Source organism: Dryobates pubescens, chromosome 4, assembly GCF_014839835.1.
Source record: "Dryobates pubescens isolate bDryPub1 chromosome 4, bDryPub1.pri, whole genome shotgun sequence".
NCBI classification, from domain to species: domain Eukaryota; kingdom Metazoa; phylum Chordata; class Aves; order Piciformes; family Picidae; genus Dryobates; species Dryobates pubescens.
This window is the reverse complement of record NC_071615.1, coordinates 12,785,953-12,810,029: the sequence shown is the minus strand read 5'-3', so window position 1 is coordinate 12,810,029 and position 24,077 is coordinate 12,785,953. Positions and strand designations below refer to the sequence as shown.

The following is a 24,077-nucleotide window of genomic DNA, read 5'->3' as shown; positions in this document are numbered from 1 at the left end:
ACATTACTGTTATTCAGTAATCATGACTGAGCAGTATTTACTTATGAGAAGGTAAGTGGATAACTGTACAGAATGGTGCATATGCCAGCTTGGTAACTGAACATCAGGAGAACCCTTCCAAGCCTATAGGTAGCAGTGCTTATGCTTGAAAAGCCTTTCTACAGTTGAACATAGAGCTGACTTTAACTGAATGTTACTGCTTGAAATGCTTTTGTAAGAGGAGTATTAGTAACACAATTGTCTTTTTATTTTAGATTTCAGAGGAAATTAATTTATCAGACCTTGAGCTGGAAGTAAGTTACTGGTAATACTGCCTTGCTGTATATTTTTAGTATTTCTGATAAGAAATCTGGGTAAGATCTCATCTACCTAACCTAGAGGTTCTTCTAAGAGTAGATTTTTACAGTATTTTGAGGATAAATTGCATTAAACTGGTTTGTGATAATTAATTTGAATGTTTTAAAACTTAGTATTTATTTTATCATTCCTGTCTAAAATCTGTTAATAGAACAGCACAGACCAAAATTATGTAACAAATGCAATTTGACAGGTTTTTAGTGATCAGAAAGTACATGTGCTTGTGGGCTTTACTTGAAAAACTGCTATCTGTGTAGTAGGTCCTGGTGTGTTTGTGGTTTTCTGTTAAGATATCAAGTATTAGCATTTCTGATCAGTTAAAAAATCCTAATTCTGGTAGGGATTCTCTTCTCCTTTCTTGGCTTTGTCCCTCATCTTTGCCTAAATATATCCCTTTAGACCTCAGGAGAAACTGTAAGGCTATAGAGATGAGATTTTCATTATTCTGATGCACTCGTGAAATGTGGGAAATACAGTGGATATCCTTTTTTTGTACATTTAGTTAATTCAGTGTTGTAACAGGAGCTGGCTCTTGGTTACTTACAGTGGAAGTGAATAAATTAAAACTTCTGTACATAAAATGGTATTTCAAAAAGTGAGCCTGAGAACTAATCTTAAAAAGAGAGGTGTTTTCAAGTTAGTGTATTTTTTAAGATACTGATGTAATACCTGTAACTTACAGTAGTAGCACATAGTGTTAGTTTTTTCTGACCTTGCATCTTCTCTCAGTGGATGCAAGGATGTGTTTATGAATTGAATTTTTCTTAATATTCAGCTGTGTACACTCTGTGTGTATATTGGTGAGAGATAGCACAGTTGTGAAGTTAGAATGGAGATAATGGAAGCAGGAAACAGTGAAGATCATGGATTGCCATTGTGTCCTGAGGTCATTTTTTCTACTGAAATGTTCTTCTACAACCATGTTTGGCTTCAACTGAAGTCTCTGACCTGAAGCAGCTTGAAAGTCAGGTCTAGGTTAAAAACTGTGTGAGAAGTCAGGGTGGAGAGGACACGGTCATACTCCAGTATGTGTTCTTGAGCACTGGCTTTAGAGGGAGCAAAAAGATGAAGGAAGCATGCTGGTTCTGTGGCGTCATGTACTCAGGGCTAGTTAATTTTAATGAGATCAGAGTAATATCTACTTGTTGAACAGTGGAAGACCACATTCTCTGACCTTGCTGCTGGTTGTATACTCTGTGTATAGTAGTACTTTGGTAATTAAACATGATTGTGGTGGATAGAGGCAATCCTGTAGCGGCAGTAACAACATTTGTGTTAGTGTGTCCTCTTAGATCTTTTCATTAGCAAGAAGTTCAAGATTGTTTATAAATCCTAGAATAAGTGACATTAAAGTCATGCAATCACCAAAGAAGCTGTGTTGTGGCTGCAAGTCAATGAGAGCTTTCTCAATAGTGTTTTGGGTCTGGATTTTTTGAGAGTAGGGATTCTAGATTGTAATGAAGTATCTAGGTATTGTTTTATTTGGTATTATAGAAATAGGAAGTTAGAGGCTCTATAGCAATAGAGTGGGAAATTACATAAGAAAATACATTTTAGTGCTGGCTGCTGGTAGCTAATAAAAGGAGGCAAATTTAACTAGGCTATTGTGTCAAATTTTCCATTATTTTAAATTTAAAAGGAACTCTTGCCCGTAAGAGTTACATTAATAGTGTAGTGTGAAATTGGTAAAGTACTGTTTTGGTTTCAATATGTTAAATGCCAAATTATCAGCTACTTATATTTATTTTCATTTGTTTTGATGTAGGTATCCAAAAGGTATTCATGTTGAAACTTTGGAGTCAGATAAGGTAACTAGGCATGTTACTACCTGCTTAAAGGAAATTGTGTGTCTCAATTTTACCAACTTTTAGAACTCTTAGATTTAATTTGAGCTTTGTTACGCAAAATGTGAAACGTTTTAAATGCAACACAACGAACTAGTTCCTAAATGTGCAATCTGACCAACATCTGAAGTGTAAGCATGTATTTGTGTGGCTTTTTTTGTTGTTGTTATTGGTGTACTAAAAGGTGTTTAAGATGTAGTGAATCTGGCATTCATTGTTTGTAAAAACTCTTACGTGAGAATTAGATCTTTGTCTTAGAGGAAAAGTAGTGGCATCATGTGCTGTATCCTCACTTCATAGCACAAATCTGTACTTCAAAAGACACTTGAAATCCACTCTATACAAGGAAATGTGAAGAAACTTTTCTTCAGAACTAAAAATTTCATTCAGTAAAAGTTAGGGTTGGTGAATCTAATACAGTTTTATAGAGTAGGCTTTTGCAAGTAGATAATAAGTGGTGCTTACAATAGAAAGAGTCATGTTGCCAAGTAACTGCTGCTGAGGTATGACTTAATTGTCTTTACAATGTAAATGTGCAGAAACTTGCAATGAGCTTCAGTATGGGCTTCTTAGAGTCATGCCTCCAACTATCCATTTTTTATTTTAGAAGGAGAGATATATTGTTATTAGTAAGGTGAATGAAGAAGAACGAAAAAGAAGAGAACAGCAGAAACAAGCAAAAGAACAGGTAAATAAGTTCATTGTTACATGAACAAAGGAGGGGGAGGACCTATAACTTCAGTTGGTTGTGCAGAATTGTGTGACAAGCTTTGGTATTTCCCTTTTGATTGGCTGTGACTGTTACCTGAAGTTGATCTTCCAAGTTCTACCAGATAACTTAGGCTTTGCTGTTGAGGAAGAATTGCAAGGCACTCTACAAAATTTTAAAGAATAAATAATTGTAGAATACTGAACCAATGTGCTGGAGCGGTGAATCCCTCCTTTTATGAATCTGCTGTATCAGCAAGGCACACTGTCAAGACTTTCTCTTCCATCCTCCCCAAAAGAAAGTAGGATGGTGAAGCAGACAAGAGTTTGGGAGGGGATGTGTTTATGGTATTTATCTTCCCAAGCACCCTTTAAGCATGCTGAGGTCCTGCTTCCTAGGAAGCAGCTGCGCACCTGTCTGCTGGTGGGAAGTGGTGAATGAATTCTTCTTTTGACTTTACTTGTGCATACAGCTTTTACTTTCCTTACTAAACCACAATTGTATTGATTCACGAGTGCTTTTGCCTTCCTTCGAATTTGTTTTGGTTTGTTGGTTTTGTCTGCCCTATCCCCTGGGAAAGGGGAGAGAACAAAAGAATGGTGTTTGGCTTGTGGCCAGGGTCAACCTACTACAATAGCTTGTGATTTGCCCTGCTTTACTGTGAATTAGAGCTGCGTATGGAAATGGAATTCTGGCAGTAGCATCCTGCTTTGACCTTATGTATCATCCAAATATTAACATGCCCTGTTCTTGCTTATGTTTGAGAAATAGTTTGAGTGTGTCTGCCAGTTGGCAGGTACAGGTTTGACAGTATTGGTTTCACTTATGCCAGAATCTTTGCTTACAGGAGGAATTGAATGATGCAGTAGGATTTTCCAGAGTCGTTCACGCCATTGCTAATTCTGTAAGCTAATGTGTTTCTTAATATCCCTTCTGGTTGTAAGAAAAAAAAAAATTCCAAGAAAGAATTCTTTCACTATTATATTTTGGAAGATAAGATAAAATGCAAGTTGAAGTGGCTTCTAGTTTTTTTTTATGTTGATGTTACTTCATATTTTACAATGGTTGAGCATGGTAGGTTAATTAATCTCTTAAACTAATGACATGAACAACTTCATTGTCTGTTAAGAGTCAACAATACCAATTTCCTAGGGCTTAGGGAGTATTCTAAGGAACTAAGTTTTGAGGGCTTTTTTTTCTGTGTCTTAAAAAATGTTGATTGGGGTTTTTTTCTGGAAGTTAAAGATGTAATTAGAAAACTTTATTTGGTTCTCTTCTGCTTGATTCTTTTAGTTAAAACAGACTGTAGCTTTATGTCTATCTCCTCAGCACAATTTTGTTACGTGGAAAAAAAAAAACAGAAAAAACAAACCAAAAAACCCCCAAACATCAAAAACTTACACATACTGTTTTCTCTAGAAAATAAAGGATGCTTGAAAGCAGAAAAGCTTCTCTTGTCAAATGAATCAAAGTTAACAGATAAAAAATTTCTTGTATTTTTTTAAGAAGGAATTTGCTTGTACAACATCTGGCATGAAAGGTTCTGCACTGTGAGAAGCCAAATCATGCCCCTAATAACTATTGTGTATTACAACAGTGAAGAACATATTGTAAGTTGTTGTATAAGTTGTAAATTAAAAGCTTGCAGACTGAGAAATCACTTTACTTCAATCATACGTTTGGAAACCAAGTTGTAAGTAGCTGTTCTAGTGCATCTTAACATTTTGAGCTGCTGCTGCAGGCTGTGATAAGTGGTTGTGGGTAAAGGAAAGCAGTGGCTTCCCTGAGAGGATAGCGGGGTCTGGGGCAGGCAGAAAGCAAAAGGGGAGGTTTGATTGGATTCGTTTTGTTCCCAGCTGCCCTTGCCTCGCATCTGGGATAGATGCTTTCAACATGCATCATGGTTTCCATGGCCATCATTGGAGTGTAACTAACAATATTCTTTTCACAGGGCAAGCTTGTTATTGGGCACAATATGCTGCTGGATGTTATGCATACCATACACCAGTTCTACTGTCCTCTACCTGACGTAAGTAATCTTCTGAGTGTTCAGATTGAATAAATTCCTCAATGTATTTGTTTTCAGTCTTAGCTTCAAACTTCCTTGCGAATGGAAGCATATGACAATCTGTTGAGAACAACAGCAAAGTATTTAAAAAAGAACCCTTGTTACTTGTGGGGTACTGCCTTATTTTCCTAAATCTTCATGTAGAAATCTGAGCTGGATTGAATTTTTCTCCTTTACATTTAAAAAAACGTTCAAATGAAATGTTGGAATTGAATTGTGGTTTCTTGCTGTTATCTGTTAGTACTTGAGAAAGTACTTGGATAATGGCATGTTAATTTAACTGATGTTAAGATACTGGTTTGTGTGGTAGTTATCCCCCTCTAGTTTACAAAGTGGGAAATACCCGTTTTTGTATAATACAATACAGTTAAGAATAACAAATCTTGTAGCAGGATGATCTTCGTTGGGATGAAGATGTGGAAAGTAGAGGTACCAGTAGGGCAGTCTAACAGGTCATGTCTGCAGTAGTCTTAACAATTAAGTTGAACTAAGCAATGTGTTGGCACCAAGGACATTGAAGAAGCCAAAGGTTTCATTGAAAGCATGGCCCACATGATGGTTGTATTACTTGGAGTTCTCAAGGGCTTGTGGGAGTTATAGGAAGGACTTGATTATAAGATTCGAGACAGAAGCTTGGGATCTGTTCACACTGTACTCGAACACAATCAGTTGTCATTTGTTCCTGTACTTTTGATGTTTGGAAGATCTAAACCTCTAGGCAAGCAACTTCCCCCTCTGTAGTGACTGCTTATATTCCATTGAAATATTAAATGCTGGGAAGACTGAAGTAGAACTGTTAGCACAGCTGGGATTAGAGGTAGTCTGAACGACGTAATAGTAGAGCACTTCTCTTATCAGACAAATGAGGCTGTAGTTCTGTGCAGCTGCAGGTGGTATTTATGGTAACGCAGATAAATGCATCTCCTACAAAGTGAGAAATCAGTCACTGTATCTGAGTTTTAAAAACTGATTGGATAATTGTAGTTACTGCAATGTATTGTGCTGAAACTGATACGCAGTTACCTTATTTTGGATTTTATCTCCTGGTTTAATGTTAAATTAGGACCTGAATGATTTCAAGGAAGTAACATCCTGCGTCTTTCCCCGGTAAGTTCTTAATTCAAATTTTTAGTTTTAGTATAGTTTTAGCAAGCTGACATTTTGTCCTAGTGCTGTAACCTAAATATTACTGCAAACAAAAATGGGAACAAGTTTGATAAATACAAGTTTCATTGAAGTATTCCACAGCATCTCTTTTCCAGAAGAGCAGTGTTATTCTTCTACTTGACAAAAGATGCAGCTTTGCTAGCCCCTTGGATTTGGTATGATGTTTGGTGTTTTGAATCTGCACTACGTTTGGAACAAGATTTATTTGCCATTGTTTGCATCTCTTTCTATTGCGTTGTTGCTGTCTTTTTTTTTGTGCTGAACAAAGCTGAGGCGTGTTTTGGCTGCCCTAAGAGCAGAGAGTAGTTTTTCAGTAGAATGAAGCTGCTATTTGCCAGCTAGTGCACCAAAACACTCTTGAGGATTTGGTAAAATTGATATTCTTCCATTGCAACTTATTTAGCTCTTATTTTGTTTCTAGGCTATTGGATACTAAACTGATGGCAAGTACACAACCTTTTAAGGTAAATTAATATAATATTAAAGATTGTGTGAGATTTATGTTTTTTTTGCTATTGATTCTGCATGTTGATTCCTTTGTACTGATTAACAAAGTATATTTGATTAAGAACTTCAAGAAGTCTGAAGAACTTAATGCATTTTTTTTGTGTGAGACATTTTATCCACATACGAATTCAGCAATATAGCTCAGCTAACCTGAAGTATAGGAGCAGCTTTCTGATTATCTGGTTTCTTTCCTCTCTTTGTATTTCTTTAAGTCAGCAGTATTTACACTTAAAACTATTCAGGAGAGTTCTGTCAGCAAGCACACTCTTAATGGTCACCTTGAATGCCATCAACTATTATAATCAGTGAAGATATTTTGCCTTGATGTTGGTGCTGCTTTTTTCCCTGTCACATGTACCATGCGTGTACCAGATTCAAACAGAAATACCACTTTGACACAATTCATCATCAGGAGTTCTGAAAAGTATTGATACATGCATGTGATTCGTGTTGGTGAGGCAAGTTAACTTTATAAAATGTGTCTTGACACGTCTTTGGTGCCTTAATTTGAATGAGGCTATATGTAAATCCTTAGAGAACACAAGGTGGCAGCAGTAAATACTCATTTTATCCTACCTGATTTCAATTTCCAGGGAAGATGTGCTTAGCAGTGGCAGTTAATGATGTCTTTTCTTGCAGGAGATTATTAATAATACATCCCTTGCAGAACTGGAAAAGCGTTTAAAAGAGGTTCCCTTCAGCCCTCCTAAAGTTGGTAAGGCTATATCAAAATGGTCTTATTTTTGACATGTTTTGATTATTTTTTGTTCTTGGTCTCAAATGTAAATTCCTCTATTAATATTTAGTATTATGAAAGGGACTTAAAACGTGGGCAACATACATGCAGTGCAGTTTGATTTAGAACTATTTTTAGAAGTCAGTAGGACTCCTTCCACTTTATTTCAGATAATAAAAGAATGGATGTATTCAGTGAACAGCAGTTTCATCATCTTCTAATGATAGCATTTTGGTTTCTGTGTTGAATTTGATGAGTAACTTGAAATTGTTTTAAAAGCTTTTAATGTGGTTGTTGTTGTTCAGATCAAAGCCAGAGCATTCTAATAGGCAAATAAAACAAAACAAAAACCCAAAACCAAACAAAAAAAAACCCTAACAAAAAGCCACAGTAGTGCCTAGTCATGTGAGTTCTGGAAATTAATAAAGTTCCTTCAGAGCTTTCTTGGCTTTCAGGTGAACAAAATCAGAGGGCAAGCTTATCTCAGGATTCTGGAATTTTTCTTAAGCTTCTGATTTAGAAAAGGGAGGGCAATGCTGAACAGTATGGTATGTTGGAAGGGAAAAATGTTAGTCAAGAACAAGATGACTTACTTTTTTGCATTGCTGAATGTGCAGAACAGATACACTTAGGCTGTAGTAACAGGGGAGAGAATACAATGGATTGTCTACGCTCTCCTTGGATAATGAGCATGAGCTTTTGGTGCCTAGACCAAAGTAGTGCTGTGAGTATGGAGTGTACAGTAATTACATGCAGGCCTTTTAGTGACATGTCCTCTGTAGTTTCTTCTCAGGATGTAACATAATTTGGCAGCTGTCAGATACTATTTTTTGGTGGTGTAATATAATTTTACTTTTTTTCCTTGAGCAGAATGTGACCATAACGGTTAACTGCCTCCAAAGTGTTAAGGTTTATTTGGAGATGATTAATGTAGTTCAGAACATTCAAAGCGAATAGAATAGAATCAATAAATAGTTAACAAAACTGTGTTTTCTTTTGGACATGTATCTATGAAAAAAAAAGAAGTTAAATGCTAAGAGATGTCATTTTTTGCTAAGCCAGTATAGTTTAATGTTGTCTGAATATGACAACTTGATTTTAAACTGAATATTCTAAGGACTTATCTGAATAAGGGCTTGGTGTTTGCAACTCTAATTTTATATATATGAAATTCTGATTCAGGTTTCTTTTACAAAATACAGCAAGGATAGATTTCCATTGTAAAAGCTACACTGGTATTTTTGTATTGCTGTTTTAAATCCATACGTGTTTCTGTTACTGAAACTTGGGCACTTTTGGACACTTCAGACGAGTTCCTATTAAGGCGTCCACTTTCAGAGCAGATTCAAGGGATACTTCTCAAGGTCTTCACATAGACATAAAGCAGGATTGTCAGAAAAGACATCCTTTTATCACTTAGTTCCATCTTATCATTTAAATACCTTGAAAAATCTGGCCACAGGTCAGTGGTTGGCAAACAGGTTAATATCTGAGTTTTCAGTTAGCTTGACTGTTCTTTTGAATGCAAAACAGTCAGGAAAAAGCTATGCTGTGTGGGGAATCCTGGTCTTGTCACGTTAGAACAATTACTCTGTTTTGGCTGAGTATATCTGTGATTAATAAGTTAAGAATAAGTTCCTATCCTAAGAGCTTATTCACATTCAAAAATACAAACCAAAACTCTCCTCTTTTTAGAACTTCAGAAATTTCAGAACTATGAATTATCAGTAATTCTGAAAGTAGTATAAGCTTACCCAAATGATGTTATGCTTTGACAAAATAAGTGTGTGAGTAAGCATACAGGGCTATCTTGAACTTCTGTGATAACCTGTTTTACAAATGATTATTTTTTCTCTCCTCAGAAAGTGCTGAAGGTTTTCCAAGTTACGACACAGCTGCTGAACAACTTCATGAAGCAGGATATGATGCTTACATTACTGGACTGTGCTTCATTTCCATGGCTAATTTCTTAGGTATTTTTGTAGTCTTTTTCAAACATCCTCCTTAGTGCTGTCTGTAGCTGCTTATTACATACTGAATTTCTTCTTCATTCATCAGGTTCATTCCTCAGTCCTCCAAAAAACCATGTGTCTGCTAGATCAGAACTCATTGAACCTTTTTTTAACAAGTAAGTGGTGGTTGTATTAAAAGACCTGCTAAAACATGGGCATGTAACATTTGCCTCTGAATGTGTATCTTTAGCCTCAGAATCAATGGCTAACTGCATTTTTCCTTACAATTCAGTTTTGGCTGGCTATCTAGTTCATGCTAGTGATGCTATAAAGAGGCCAGAGTTTGTAAAGTAAACACCTTTTCTTTTGAAGAGAATGGTTTAATTTCTGCTTACTTGTAAAAGGACACTTAGAAGAGTACCTGGATTGCTTTAATCGCCTTGTCCACACCAGTGTTGAGAATATATTTACATGCTAGAAAATTATTTCTGGAATAGTGGAACTGAAAAAACTGGTATGTTGTAGGACACTGTCAGAAACTGGTGGTAGTTAAATTGAGTACACCAAATGGTCTGGAAAAACTGAAATACCGTTAGTGTAATATCAATCAAAATAACTCAGAGCTATTGTGTTAACATTATCAAGTAATCCGTTTTTAAGAAGGGATAATAAACATACATGATCAATAGTATTTGGGATGGTGCTGTGATCAGTATTTTGCTTTTGAATTGCATCTTCATGCAAATTACTTGAACAAACTGAAGTAAGACTTGAGAATTCTGAAAGTCTTTCATCATAGTTTTGATTATTTGCTTATTTAATCTGTACATTTTACCTAATGAGCCTTCTAAAGATAGTATCACCTGTCACATAAAGGCAAAGGACTTAAGCTAATAGTGCCTTACTCTGTTTAAAGAAGAAACTCCATCCTTTCAAACCCTGTGATACAGGAGTTGCTAAAATTAATTACTTTAACTTCAAATGGCCCACAGAAATCAGGGAGTAGTTGTGATCAATGGCTTCCAGCTTTCATTTGTCTGGAAACCAAATTCCTATAGTGACAGCAGTTAAGTGATGACTCTTCTGACACAGATGTCATATGTATGAGGCAGTAACTTCATGTATTCCAGCAGGCATTATGAATTGTATGCACATTCCTTAGACTGAAGGTGGACCCATAGTCACTGCTTGATTTGATTGTGAAAGTGATGATAAAGTTGACCAGTGTGATTAATTTTAAGATGGGATTTGTCACAGGGTTGTTTTCAGTAACGCCAGTGTGCACACACATGCAAACTAGTAGATGCCAGGTGAGGGGCTTGAGGTTTTTCAGTCATCAGCCAAAATGTTTTCAGTTCTCTCTAGAGATGTATATCTGAAACAAATACAAACTGAAACTTCTGAAACTGTGTCACAATAATACAGTGAATTTAAGTTTTTCATGTTAATTATGTACTTCAAATGTGACATTCCTCTGATGGTGACATTTCAGTTTTCTGAGAAGAAGGCTGCCTTGTCTGTTCTGGCTTCAGAGTTAACACTGCCCAACTAACAAAATGGGAAGCTAAGAACAATTGTAGGGAGAATTTTTTTTTCTTTTTTTTTAAAAAACAAGAACTTAAAATTACTGTTAACAAGAAGAAAGGAAGTTTGTCCATTCTGTCATTATTCAGAACTCGTAGCTGCTTCTTTCAGAAAAGCTGTGTGTTAGTTTTGAATCATGAAAACTTTGAGGACTTGCCATGTCTTAATTTCACATGATCTTAGAAGCTGTGCCATATTCTAGCTAGCGTCTGCCACCTCACCTCAGTCAGAGCTTGGAAATGAGACTCTCTCACCTTCTACTTACAGTGACCAGGCTAAGGCTTAGATTTTTAAAGCTAGTGTTTCTTCTATAATGCAAACTCACAAACCAGAATAAAACAACTCCATTTATATATATGTATTTTAAAAAGAAAAAAAACACTTAAGTACGTATCAGAAGTCACAGCCGTCAGGTATTTAAATGTACAAGTCTTTTGCTCTGGTCTTGCAGACCACATCTCTATTTCCAGCACTTGGTTTCTTTAGCACCTGCAAGTAGCATCCAGGGCTTGTGCAGTTTACTTCATTGTTTTAAAGGTCTGCAGTCAGTACATTGCTTCTTGGGTTTTTTTGCAGCTAGGCTCTGGACTGCCAGCTAGTTTCCTGCTGCACCTAGTTTAGTTAGTGGTCTAGAAGCTTTCCCTAGCTGAGCAACCACTTTTCCACCTGGGGAGAAAAAAAACTATCTTCCTCCTTCCTCCAGAAGTTCTACCTGATCCTGTGGGCAGCAGTCAGAACAAGGAAACCTTTTCCTTTGTGCTGTAGTCATGTTCTTCAAGCAAAACACAAACTACAACATGCAAACAGTAAGCTAAACAAATGAAAGTTATACTATCTGTCACAAAAGTTTTTCCTGAAAGAAGCTGACCAGAGTAGTTTATTGTAAGGCAGTTATCTAGAAGCAATGTTCTCAGTTTGAACTATTATCAAAATAGTCTTGAAAACATTCTTTAAAGCAGACTGGTTTTTGATTATTTGGGTTGCTTATAAAGTCTGAGTATTAGGTGCTAATGCATATATACAGTTTAGAGATAAAACTTTCATATGATTGGTGTGATTGACAGGATTGTGGGAATGTTTTCTATTTGAATAGGCTTGTCACTAATGTGAATAATAGGAGTAAACTTAAAACTGAAAAATCAAACTTAGATATTTACATACCTAGCCTTCACTCTTTTTTCAGTAGTTACTTTGACCTTTTTCATTATGTCAGCAAAGTTTTGGAACTTGCTGACTTGCTGTTCAGGCACGGTGGCCAGCATATAGGTTAATGTTCCTATGAGGTTAATGATGTACAATAGGTAAAATCTTCAGTTTCAACTTCTTGTAAGAGTGGAACTGATTAAAAACAGGCTTTGCCTTAGGGTTGCTTGCTTCTTTTAGGCATAATTCAGTAAGTTATATGGTAAACAACTCAATAAACTAGGAATTCCAGAGATGCATTTGTGTAATCTTTATGCTTCGTTGTATATACAATGTCTTTGAAAAATCTTGTTCATGTGAACAATCTGCCCTGAGTAATCCCTGATGAACACAAGCTGAGATGATGGGACTTTCTATATTATAATAGCTAAACTTTTGTATGTGTATTTCAGGTGTTATATTGTGTTGTAAACTTAAGAGTTGATTTGAGATTTTTGTTTTTAAACTTACTTTAAAGCAACATCTCTTCTTTCATAGCTCCCTGCTCCTACCCACAAGCCCTTACCTGACTTCCAATGATAGCTTTACTTCTTTGGATTATTTGAATGTTGTATTTTTGTGATGTAACTAGAGGCCAAGGGGAGAAAGAGGTGTAGAGAAATAAAAACAATATGTTTTGTTGCTCTGAATAGCATGATGATCTGTAGAAATATTTATAGTAAAGACAAGTTAACAGCTGCATTCCAGTAGACTTTTAAGTGATACAAGTATTCAAACTCCTAAAAAACTTGCAGTGAATGTGCAGTGTGCTTCAAAGAATCTCTAGGAAATCATAGCTCAGTCTACATCCTTAATGTTTTCATATGTATCAGCTGTTACTTAGGTAAATACTGTAACTGTAATCTGATAACCATTTGAGAAGCTTTTTGAAGTTTGAGTAGTAAAGTTATTTACTTAGCGCGCTAGTGAACGCTATACACAGCAAATGTTTTGTAACAGGAACATGACATCTACACCAGTGACAGGATTTTAGGCTGCTTATTTTGGAGGGAAGTAGGTTTTCAGAGCTAAATATGAGCTTTCAGTGAAAGCTCAAGCACGGAAAGCATGAATGTTCTGAGAAACTCTTCTGTTACATATTAAAGGGTAGAAGACTTATCTTGGTTATCTCCACTAAAATTTCATGATGGCTTTTGCAGTTTTAAGGTTTTAAGATCCATTCTGTCTTAAACAAATGCAGTGCTTAGAAAACTGGATGATATTTTTGGATTTAAAGTGACAGCTTTTTCAGTATCTACCGTGTCACTGGCTCTTACTGCATGGAGCTGCTACTTTTTGATTATTCAGTTCCTTATTTGTTTTAATGGTTTTTAGCAGTTAACATTTTAAGGCTTCTTTGTTCTTGTTTTGCTTAATAAGTAAAATTATTAGCATGATACCAAGTAACATTTCAAATAGGGAGCGTTAGATAATGAATTGGACTTCATCAGAGGGTCTATTTCTTTTAATATAGCTTAAGATACAATTAAGACAATTCATTCTGTTTCTTCAGAAGCAACATTTAAAATTTATGAAATGGAAGGTTTATTAAATTTAGGCAGAACTTTGCTAATAGTGTTTTTCCATTTTGCTTCAGGCTCTTTCTTATGAGAGTAATGGACATACCGTATCTCAATCTGGAAGGACCAGACTGTAAGTAGCTTATTTCATTGTAAACTTACTACCACTCCAACAAATTTCCTGGAGGAGGAAGTATAAGGATTAATTATTGTGTATCTAAAGCATGGGGCATCAGCTGTGTTTAGGTTATTGGCCACTTGTCAGCTGATGTCCCCACTTTTTCAATTAAATAGTAAAACCTTAAGTTACTCAAATTTGAGCGGAGTGCCTGCATTGACTAGATTGACTAGAACAGATAAAAGTGTTGTAACTAAATGTAACTGAGTCTGAAGTTAAAGCTTTATGCTTATTTTGGGTAATTATTCTTAAATACCATAAAACATCCAAACTAGGGTCTTAACAGTTTCCCCCTATTTCCTCACCCCAGCAGTAAATGCAGGATGCAAACTGCTTTCCTTCACGATTTGTGTGCAGCAATTCCTTTACTCAATTTCATCAAAACACTGTAACTTTTTTACCATGTGAGATTATGATTACATTTCAAGTTATTTCAGATTACAGAACTGAGGCTGTAATGACTTGCTAATACATCTAATGAAAACAGATGTTACTAATATAAAGTTCCTTACTGTTGTGGAATGTTACACTGAGGGAGAAAACTTCAGATGAGTTACCACCTGTTACCTGTGGGACAGGCTAGTGTTCAGCTAGGAGAAAGCTTAGTTTTGTACTCTGAAATCAGATACACAAATGTCTTAAAAATTATACTCATCTGAAAGCAATGTTGATATGAAGACGTTGTCCATTCTCTGCACTGGAAAGCTCAGACTGGATGCTAGTTTAATAGTAACAGAATGGAGTTCCACGAAGATGGAAGTAACTACTGGAGAGGAAAATAAATGCTGTAAGGGCATGTTTAAATGCAATTGGGTGATCAGATCACTGAGCTCTGGCTCTGCAGATGTATTGGAATGGTTATCTAATTATGTTGCATGCTTGTTTCCCCAACTGTTTGATAATTGAGTGGAAGAATGGATAAATACTTCAGGTCATTGACAGAATGCCAAAGCTACTAAGCTGTAAAGATGCTACTTCCACTTGCTAGCCAACTTACAGGATTGTTTTGATAATTTGCCAAGTAGAGTTGCCAAAAAAGAGTCTGCCTCTGAAAGTCTGTCTTTTATCTGGAAGCCACTCCTGTAGAACAAGCTGATGCAGATGTCACAGCAGAATCTGAATGAGGAAGACTTTCTAAGCTTCAGAATGGGGAGTGCATTCAGGGTGGTGTGTTTGGCTGCTGCTTTAGATACTTTTATTTCTATTCTGAGATGTAAATGCTATAGGTTGAGGAAGCTGTCTGGTTGCTTGTTGTCTGTAAGGAGCACTTTTGCAGAGAAATAAAGGCATGCAAAGAATAGTTCCACACTTCTGTAGTAGATCTATTTGGAGACTTGTTTGTTTGTTTGGAAAAACCATGAGGTGCCCAACTAGGTGACTGTCATAAGTATGGGTGGGTTTGTCTGTTTGTTCTGCAGTGTTATAGCAACTTTGTGCATTTATTTCCCCAGAAGTAATGGAATTTGGCAACTTGTGCTAGGTTAATCAGTCTTGAATATGTGACAGTGACTTTTTTTTTTAATTACTGTGTATTAACAACTCCTTCAGAAAGAATGAAGTTGCTGCACAAAATGGCTGTCAAGCAGAATATGAGTCAAATATTTCTCACTTTTGTTGGCAGAAGGTATAGAGGTTTAACAGAGGATTCAGCATGGATTTAGGAATAAACTGATACTGGAGAGTTGGAAGTAGTTTCTTCTCTCTAATCAATTGAAAAAAGCAGTTTTAACACCAGAAACTGGGGGTGTTACAACGCTACTACTGAGTTGAAAACCCTTAAACCTTTGAATTGCTAGCTGTTCAATAGGCCATACAGCATGAATTGGTGAATTAGACTGAGAAAGTAAGTTCCTAAGTGAAGCAAGCCAAGTAACTGCTCAAAACAAACCTTATGAAACTTCTTTTCCCCCTGACTTTATTAAGCCCTCAATATTTCATTTATGAGATGCTGAGTTATGACTGTATTATAGCTACTATTAATGTATGCCTACTGGAGCTTTCATAAAGATTTTTGGTTTAGTATTTTAATGCTATAGTTGAGTGCATGCTGCAGTCACTTCCTGAGAGAATTGGTACATTTGGAAGTCTTTGTCATGTTTTCATGATGCGTTTGGGTTAGGAGTTTGAGTTTTAGAGGCCTCTAGGTAACTGCTGTGGTGACTGTTGTCTTGCATAATTGCAGGCCCATTTTTATCAGTGCCTGATGTAGTGTCAGAGACCTTGGCCTATTCTCCCTCTTTTCTTTCTTTTTCTTTCCTTAGTTATGCTTTTTAAAAAACAGAAAAAGAAAAGCTACCTGACCATATTGGATATTTTTTTTGTAAGATATTCTAAAAATAACAGGAATGATTCTTATTTTAACCAATACTTCTTTGTTTCACAGTGCAGCCAAAACGAGATCATGTTCTTCATGTCACTTTTCCCAAAGAGTGGAAGACCAGTGACCTTTATCAGCTTTTCAGTGCCTTTGGTGAGTGATACAGTTTGGTTTTTCCATATTTTTATATATATATTTAAACTTCATTAGCAAGTACCTTTTGGTTTTGGTTGTTGTTTATTTGTGGATACAGACTTACTCCTAGTATTGGTAATGACGAATTGCCTTTTGTAATTTTTGGATGGTGTCCTGTGAACTTTCTTTGTAATGTTGTGTTGAAAATGTCTGCCCTGGTTAACTGCTCTTTATGTGGTGCTTGTTGAATGCTGCAGACTTTTGATCCCTTTATTTACAGTGTCTCCTGGAAGGAGGTAAGAGGTGGATAAAGAAAATAGGGAATGGTGTGAAAGGTGGATCCAGATCTTAGAAAAAAGGTTCATCCTGCAGTCTGCTTTAAGCCATATGCTAGCTTAAGTGACCGAGGCAAGCAGGGAACTCTGGAGAGCGCCACTTCGATTTCAAGATGGTGAACACCAACCAGTTCTGAAGAAACAGCAATAAAGCTGTCTAATAACTGGATACCAGTAGTCCTATTGTTCCTCTACTAGTATATGATGTTAAGGACAAGGATATCCTAATTAATTGACAGTCAAATCCTGACACATAACCATTGCAGCAGAAAACAGTGGTTGTGCTTTTGGTCCCTAAGAACAAGTATGATCTTTCATACAGCCCTGTGTTAGATGTTGTTTCCAAGATTCTTCTTGCAGATTGGTTTCTAGTTCCTTATTGAGGGATAAGGTGATGCTTTCATAGAGATCTTCTTGGCTTGCAAATAGTTGGGGCGTTTTGTTTTGTTTGTGGTTTGCTTTGTGTTGTTTCAAATAGGTAAATTCATTCAATTTTTCAAGACATTTATGTGGAGCAAAAATTCTACTCATTAAAATAGTATTTTGCATGATTGTCCAGAAATACTTGCTCACAATACTTTGTTGAAATTAGCTTAATGAGTGTTAAGTATAATAGATATTTATGCATCTTGTCTTCTTTAATTCTGTAATAAGGCTTTTATTGGGAAATACCTATTTATCAAAGTGTTTATTTCAGAGGGATCACTTTCTCATTTATAAAGAAGGACACAGAGGTGGATTGAGTCCAGAGTGGGGCCACGAAGATGATCCAAGGGCTGGAATACCTCTTCTGTGAGGATAGGCTGAGGGAGCCTAGAGAAGTGAAGACTCGGCGGGGGGACACGGGACCTTAAAGCTCTGTTCCAATACCTGAAGGGATCCCACAGGAAGGCTGCAGAGGGACTTCTCATAAAGGTGTCTAGCAATTGGACAAGGAGCAGTATTTTTAAGCTGAGGGACAGTAGGTTTAGACTAGATCTTAGGAAGAAGCTCTTCAGTATGGGCATGGTGGAGAATCTGGAGTGGATTGCCTGGGGAGGTTGTGGCTGCCTCTACCAGTATTCAAGGCCGGATTGGGTGAGGCCTTGAACAGCTGAATCTAGTTGAGAGGGGTTCCTGCTCGTGGCAGGGAAGTTGGAGTAGTTTATCTCTAAGGTCCCTTCCAATCTAAGCCATTCTATGACTCTATGGAAAAAAAATAATCTTTGCTTTACATTAGTCTTGGCAGTGCATGTATGACTGAAGGTGTAATTTACCTATTCCAAAAAATGTTCTGCTTAGCACTCTAGCTTCCTGGGTTTTGTGCTTTACTTAAAGTCCCAGTACCAGTTTGGTCCCTTGGAGTACAATTGATGCAAAAACTTTATATTTTCACATGTGTTTTAAGCACCTGAGTCGCTAGTTGGCTGTCTGTTGTGAAATGGAGCTTTTCCCTTTTGGAGACAAGCAAATGAAGAGATTTTTGTTAGCTACTACTTGAGCAGTGTAGTGCAGTTGTTTCAAAGTAATGTGCTACACTTAATGGCGTAGATTAACGTTGCAAGTGGCAAAAAGATTCAGGGCAAACCTGAACCTAACACTGAAATAATTGCTGTGGTATCCATGTCTAATCACCAGTAAAAGGATGGAAGTAGTCAGTCTTGTCACTGCTGCCTTGCTGTGGGTCACCATGCCAATTTACAGAATGATGCTGTTCCTTTACCTAGAATTGTGATTGGTAAGGGTCTCTGCACCTATGGATAAAATTCAGTCAGTTCCCTTATGACTGTTAATCTGCATTCCAGCATGATGCCAGTATAATGCTGGATAGGATTTTATATTCCTGACTGGGCAATCCAGAATGTGAGACTGTAGAATGTTACTGAGATTGTTCTAGAGTTGCTGTTACAGGGGTAAGAATCAAAGCAGTTTGGACATTGTTTCTATAGGCTTTTAAAGACTCAGCTGTAGGATTTTTCTGATGTTATCAACTCCACCCCTTCGGTGTTGGGCTTAAACACAAGCGCAGATCACTGCCACCAGGGGTCATGCTTACACATCTCAAAATACTAATACTCAATTTTGAAATTCCCATTTTTCTCGCTTCTCCAGGTTACAGGGCTGAACGTGTTCATGCTTGGATTTACAAACTCCTGGCTTTTGGGTAGTATTTAATCTGTATGTTGTTTTAGGTCTTATTCCCATTATATCTCAAAACAAAGTCTAGGCTATTCCTTCCAGAATTCTCATGCTATTTTAGATGTAGCTGGTGAGAGAGACAGGGCAGTGCAACGTGAGGATAAGTGATGTGCAAAAAGCCAAAACAAAGTGGCAGCATCTGGCATGAATTACCTAAATTTATTACACCAGTTAAAAGGAAGTATTTGTAAATTAAGCTTTTTGCTTAATTTACAGTGAATTTAGCTAAATTTACAGTTAGCTTAATTTACAATTAATCTGTTTTTAAAGCGGATAGCAATATTAATCTGACCTCATAGAAAAATTGGTTTGTATTTGTTTTAGCCTAGTATGAATTGAAGCAGAGTTGTAATCTTGTATGAACTTTCTAATGAAAGCAGTGAAACAGCTGAAGGGCTGCAGTGTCAGACTTGGAACTGTTTTGCGTTTGCCATTCTAGAAGGAGTGTTCATGTTCCTGAAGTCTTTCAGTACTGCATGCATACCAACTGGACACCTGTTCATGCAAGATGTTTTTACAGTCCCATGGGTGAATGTAGTTTCACTGTACAAGTGTTTGCATTACTATGCAGTCTCTTAGAACACTTTCTTTAAATTCTTAGATTTAATTTATTTGTTGGTGAAATATGAAGGAATTAAAATGTTTGCTGAAATACAGCTTTTGTGTATAGCCCTCACTTCTATGAGTGTCTTTGGGCTTTAATTAAAACACATACTTTCAAAGTGTCGTAAAAAGTAGAGTGAAACCTATACATTGTATTTTGTCAGACCCTGACAAATGTCTGTAAGAGGGAGGTGATTATGGAGTCACAGTGATCTCAAAGATCCATAAATTACTTTTGAAATGTAGCCAGTCCTTTTTGTCTTTAAATCTTGGCTTAGTAGTCCAAGCTGGTATATAGGTAAGTTTTAAGTGATTCTTAAATGCATTTTTGAGACTCATTTACACGTTCCATTACACTGTGACATCTGTTCCTGTTAACCACTGCAAATTGTTTTGCTTCACAAAAAAAAAAAAAAAAGGAGAGCAGAGCTTGAAAAATGTCCCTTTCAGTGGTAAACTTGTTTAAGGAAAACTTAGAGCAGACAATATATATATTCTTCTGAGCTCATGTTCATACAGATTTGTGAGCTTTGACTAATTTTGATGGTGGTTATTTGGACGTGGAGTTGTTGGGTTTTGTGTTTTTTTGTGTTGTTGTTGGGTTTGGTTGTTTGGGTTTTTTTCCTGTTTGTTTTTCCATTTTCCACCTTTTTTTTTTTTGTGGAGTTTTAAAAATTTGAATCCTGTTTTTCTCTGTGTATTTCTGGCCTTTCCTCCTTCTTGTGCCAGGGTTTCCTTCAGCTGTTCTTGCTTTCTTTGTACTCTGTCTTCCTGCCAGAGAGGTGGAAGTTCTGTTAACCCTTCTCATTCACCAGGAAACTGTTGTTTATGCTTAGTATATGCTTCAACACTTGCTTGTAGAATAAAGGCTATAACTATTTCTATTGTCTGATGCAGTGAGCATCCAGAAGCTGTTAACATTTGTATCCAATGAAATATATTAGTAAGCTTCCTGGTTATATGAAGTTCCTAATATCTGTCCTAAGCATCTAATTGCCACTAACAGTTGTGTAAAAAATGTATGCGAACAGAGCCAAAGCAAAAATTACTTTTCTGTAATTCCTTCTAAAAGTCTATAACTTGAGGACTAATGAGCTGGAGCTCACACTTTCATCTTTTAGTTAGAGCCTTTCTCATCTTTCTGTAAGTCAGTGTAAAATCGTTCTTTATCCTGTATATATTTTTTGTCATCCGCAGCTCTTTGTGGCAGTTCTCTAACTGTATTGTGCCAAAATTCCTTTGATTTTAGAAGTTCTGTGTATTTCGTTAGATGTCCCTTAATTTTCTGATGAAATAGTGAATCCCCTCCATACATCTTTTGTAGTATTTCTGTTTTCATATCATCCCCATAGATATGTATAGACATCTTCCTTACATTTTTCTTTTGAAAGCTAAGTCCTAGTTTACTTGGTCTTTTATACTGAAGCCTTTCCATAGCTCTGATCACTGCGGTATAAAAAATGAAAGGAAATCTGCTTGAATGACATAATCCCTCACTATTGATTTATTCTATGGATTTTCTTGTTGCTTGTGTGTTTGGATTTACATAGAGTGAACTTTCAAATTAATTTATAGGAAAAAAAAAAAGTTACTTTGCATCTTTAATCTCAGAAGCAGCAGATCAGATTTTCAGCTACTGCTGTTTGGGTGAAGATGTTTTATTTCACTTGATAATTATTTGCTAGATGTTACCTTTGTTTTTTTTAGCAAGGGACATTGTTTGACATTGCATGTAGTAGCAAATAGACAGGGGGCCATATAGGCTAACTGGTGTTCTTCAAAGTGTCAAAGACATTTGATATATTTTAGAAGTGTAAAAAGAGAAATCTGTTTTATTTCCCTAGAGCTGGTATTCTGTTACAGTGCTGTACGTGGATTATTTGGATTAGCCTCGCAGTGAGCTGGCATGTGGCGATGGTGATTGCTAAATATTGTACTGCAAGTCAGAAGCATTTGCTTTTCAGATCTTTATTGCCCTTTCCCCGTCATTTTGAAATGCACAATATTTACTGAATGCTTAGCAATATTGCTGAATGATCTAATTTATTAATCTTGTCTCTCTTACATTCTTATTTCTTAATAATAATGAAATGTGACATAGTCTGAAAAGGGTTATCTTTTAAGCGTGGAGAATTGCCTAAGAGCATTTTTTGCTCAGATTACAGCTCAGTGTTCAGTATGTACTGTTAGACTTGTTGCCCTTTTACATATCACAAATACAATTTTAAGAATATGTTGGTAGGTATTGAAACACTTCATTATGTAAAATACCAAAGTAATTCAGAGTGCAGCAGCCGTTCTATAGCAATGAATGTGTATCTGATACTGAAATGATGTTCCATCAATAGGTTGGATTTTATTTTGAATTGATGCTTAGTGAAAATTGAAGTCTAGCTGTGTAGTAAGTGAAACTCCTTCAGGAGATTTCAGTCCGTCACTGATCCTGTTTGATGTTTTATGGTAAGGGCACAATTGCAAGATTTTCAGACAATTTTTTCTTTCTAATCTTTCTTTTGCTGTGTTCGGGATGATAGATAACAGTATTAACCAAACATATATATAGGAAAGGAACAGAAAATGCACAGCACTTCCATGTTGAAGCACTACAGAAGAATATGGTCTTGGATGTCTTAAATGATTCATAGAATCATGGATTCTATTTTGTAATTAATAATACAAAAAAGGTGACCGTGATGCACAAATTCAGAGCTGTAACTTGTGAATGCACTTGGGAGAATGTTAAAATGTGCAGTAATTTCTGAGATTTAAAGGAAGCTCAGTGTTGGGATCCTACCAAGTGCACTACAGTTTTGAGTTGCTATCATAAATCAGCTTGGGCTTTCCTGCTTTTTCCTGCTGAAATCGTGCTCTCCCTACAGTAAAGACCCTTACCAATAGGCAGCAAAATGCTGTGTTCTTCAAAGACTGAATGATTAGAAATTGAATTCATTTGCCCTACCAAGTGTTTAAATAAATTATATATTTGACTTCTTAGTGTAGGCTCTTCTTAATAGCAGCCTTAGACCTTTAGTATTGGGAAATGTCAGAAGCCATACTGAATTAATTAGGGGTTTGGCAATTATCAAAATGATTGTAAATTAGAGTCCTAAATAGCTGGCTGCTCAAATGTATAGCATGCAAACTAAATCTAACCAGGCTTTAATTTTTTATAACTAGAAAAATCTGTTTATTATCTGGCTGGATTTCAGCAGAGACTCTGTAACTTTGTAACCTGTAGTCCATAATCAATTTAAATAGATGAAACGTCTGAAAATCAAATTTATTTTAGCCATTATGTATCATTGTTTTTAATGTTGTAATGTCTGAAGGTTTAATAGTGGTGTGACATTATATATAACTTGATTTCCTGGTATACCTGAAAGGAATTGCATTGGTGTTACATATCTGGATTGTACTAAAGGCGCACTTACATGAGGACTGATGTGAAAGAATTTCAGACTATAATATGATAATAATACATTGTGTCTGAAATGGGAATCCTTTCCTTTGCTTTTTTTTGATTATGCGCTACTTTGGCATTTTAAGCCATGAATGGAGACACTTATTACCAGCTGCTGTTCCATTGTAACAGCTTCCAAATGAGGTCCATGACTTTGTGCGCTGGTCCTCATACTAACTCAAATTATGTTTTCATTGCACATCCTGGAAATGGTTTATAAATGGGATCTAAGCAGACCAGGGTTTGAAGATTATGTCACGAATACTGGAGTTCTCCACTTGTGTGCTTAATCTTGCCATACCTCCTCAACCGCAATCTACTGGAATTTCTTACTTTGGGTGTCTGTACTAGTAAAGGAAGAGGGAGTGGTAACTCAAGCTTGTCCATGCTGTGTCTTTAGGGAATGCTGCCATTCTGAAAGATGGATAGGTTGTAAAACCCAAAGAGCTGTTTGTCATTTCAGTACAGAACTGAAATTTCTCAGGAAAATTGGGAAACACATGAAGAAAAAACCCCTAACACCCTAACATTAACGGAATCATTGCAAGATTTATTAAAGTTTAAAAAAAAAATGAGAGAAAAAAAAGAAAGCTAAGAAGCAACAGAAGAATACCCTGGGAGTGAAAAAAAAAGTATTAGACATGTCAGTTTTCCCATTTGGTCCTTACTCAAGTGGGTCTGAGGCTATACAGGATGCGTATACAACCTCAACAGCCACTGCTTCTGAACAGTTTCAGGCTCATGTACAACAGCAGACAAAAGCCTTCTCAGGTGACGTTACTCTTAGTTGAGTATCTTCTTTTATGTCATGGCACATCAGCTAAAATCTATGGCTGAGCCTGAGATACAATAGCAATAACAGGGTTTTTTTGCCTTTTCTAGGTAACATTCAAATTTCTTGGATTGATGATACATCAGCATTTGTATCCCTGAGCCAGCCAGAACAAGTACAAATAGGTAAGTGTTCCTGAATTTACTTTAGCATTAAGACTTGACTTCAGCTGGCTCCTATAAAATGTACTGAGCCAACAGGGTCTGTGATCCTAATGCTAAAACTACAGCCCCTTTTTAGCTAGCTCTGTAACTGAGGAAAGCATTGCTAGCACTTCTTGCGTCTGAATTTCTTACCTCTGAAGCATTCATGATTTGTAAACTGTATGTAATACAGTTCCATCATCAAAGGTCTGAGAGAGATGCTGTTCATGCTGCAGTGAGTGCATTACGTGATTGGAGGGAATGAGCTTT

General features: G+C 36.5%; 1 protein-coding gene across 1 annotated transcript in view; it reads left to right on the top strand.

Moving 5' to 3' along the window:
* Positions 1-24,077, top strand: part of PARN (poly(A)-specific ribonuclease) — a 48,256-nt gene that overhangs the window by 5,881 nt on the left and 18,298 nt on the right. Inside the window, exons 9-21 of the mRNA XM_009898834.2 lie at positions 255-293; positions 2,123-2,165; positions 2,809-2,889; positions 3,758-3,814; positions 4,862-4,939; positions 6,042-6,085; positions 6,567-6,609; positions 7,292-7,367; positions 9,251-9,361; positions 9,447-9,516; positions 13,704-13,759; positions 16,188-16,274; positions 23,715-23,789. Of these exons, the coding sequence (XP_009897136.1) occupies positions 255-293; positions 2,123-2,165; positions 2,809-2,889; positions 3,758-3,814; positions 4,862-4,939; positions 6,042-6,085; positions 6,567-6,609; positions 7,292-7,367; positions 9,251-9,361; positions 9,447-9,516; positions 13,704-13,759; positions 16,188-16,274; positions 23,715-23,789 (860 nt within the window). The remainder of the gene's footprint in view (positions 1-254; positions 294-2,122; positions 2,166-2,808; positions 2,890-3,757; positions 3,815-4,861; positions 4,940-6,041; positions 6,086-6,566; positions 6,610-7,291; positions 7,368-9,250; positions 9,362-9,446; positions 9,517-13,703; positions 13,760-16,187; positions 16,275-23,714; positions 23,790-24,077) is intronic.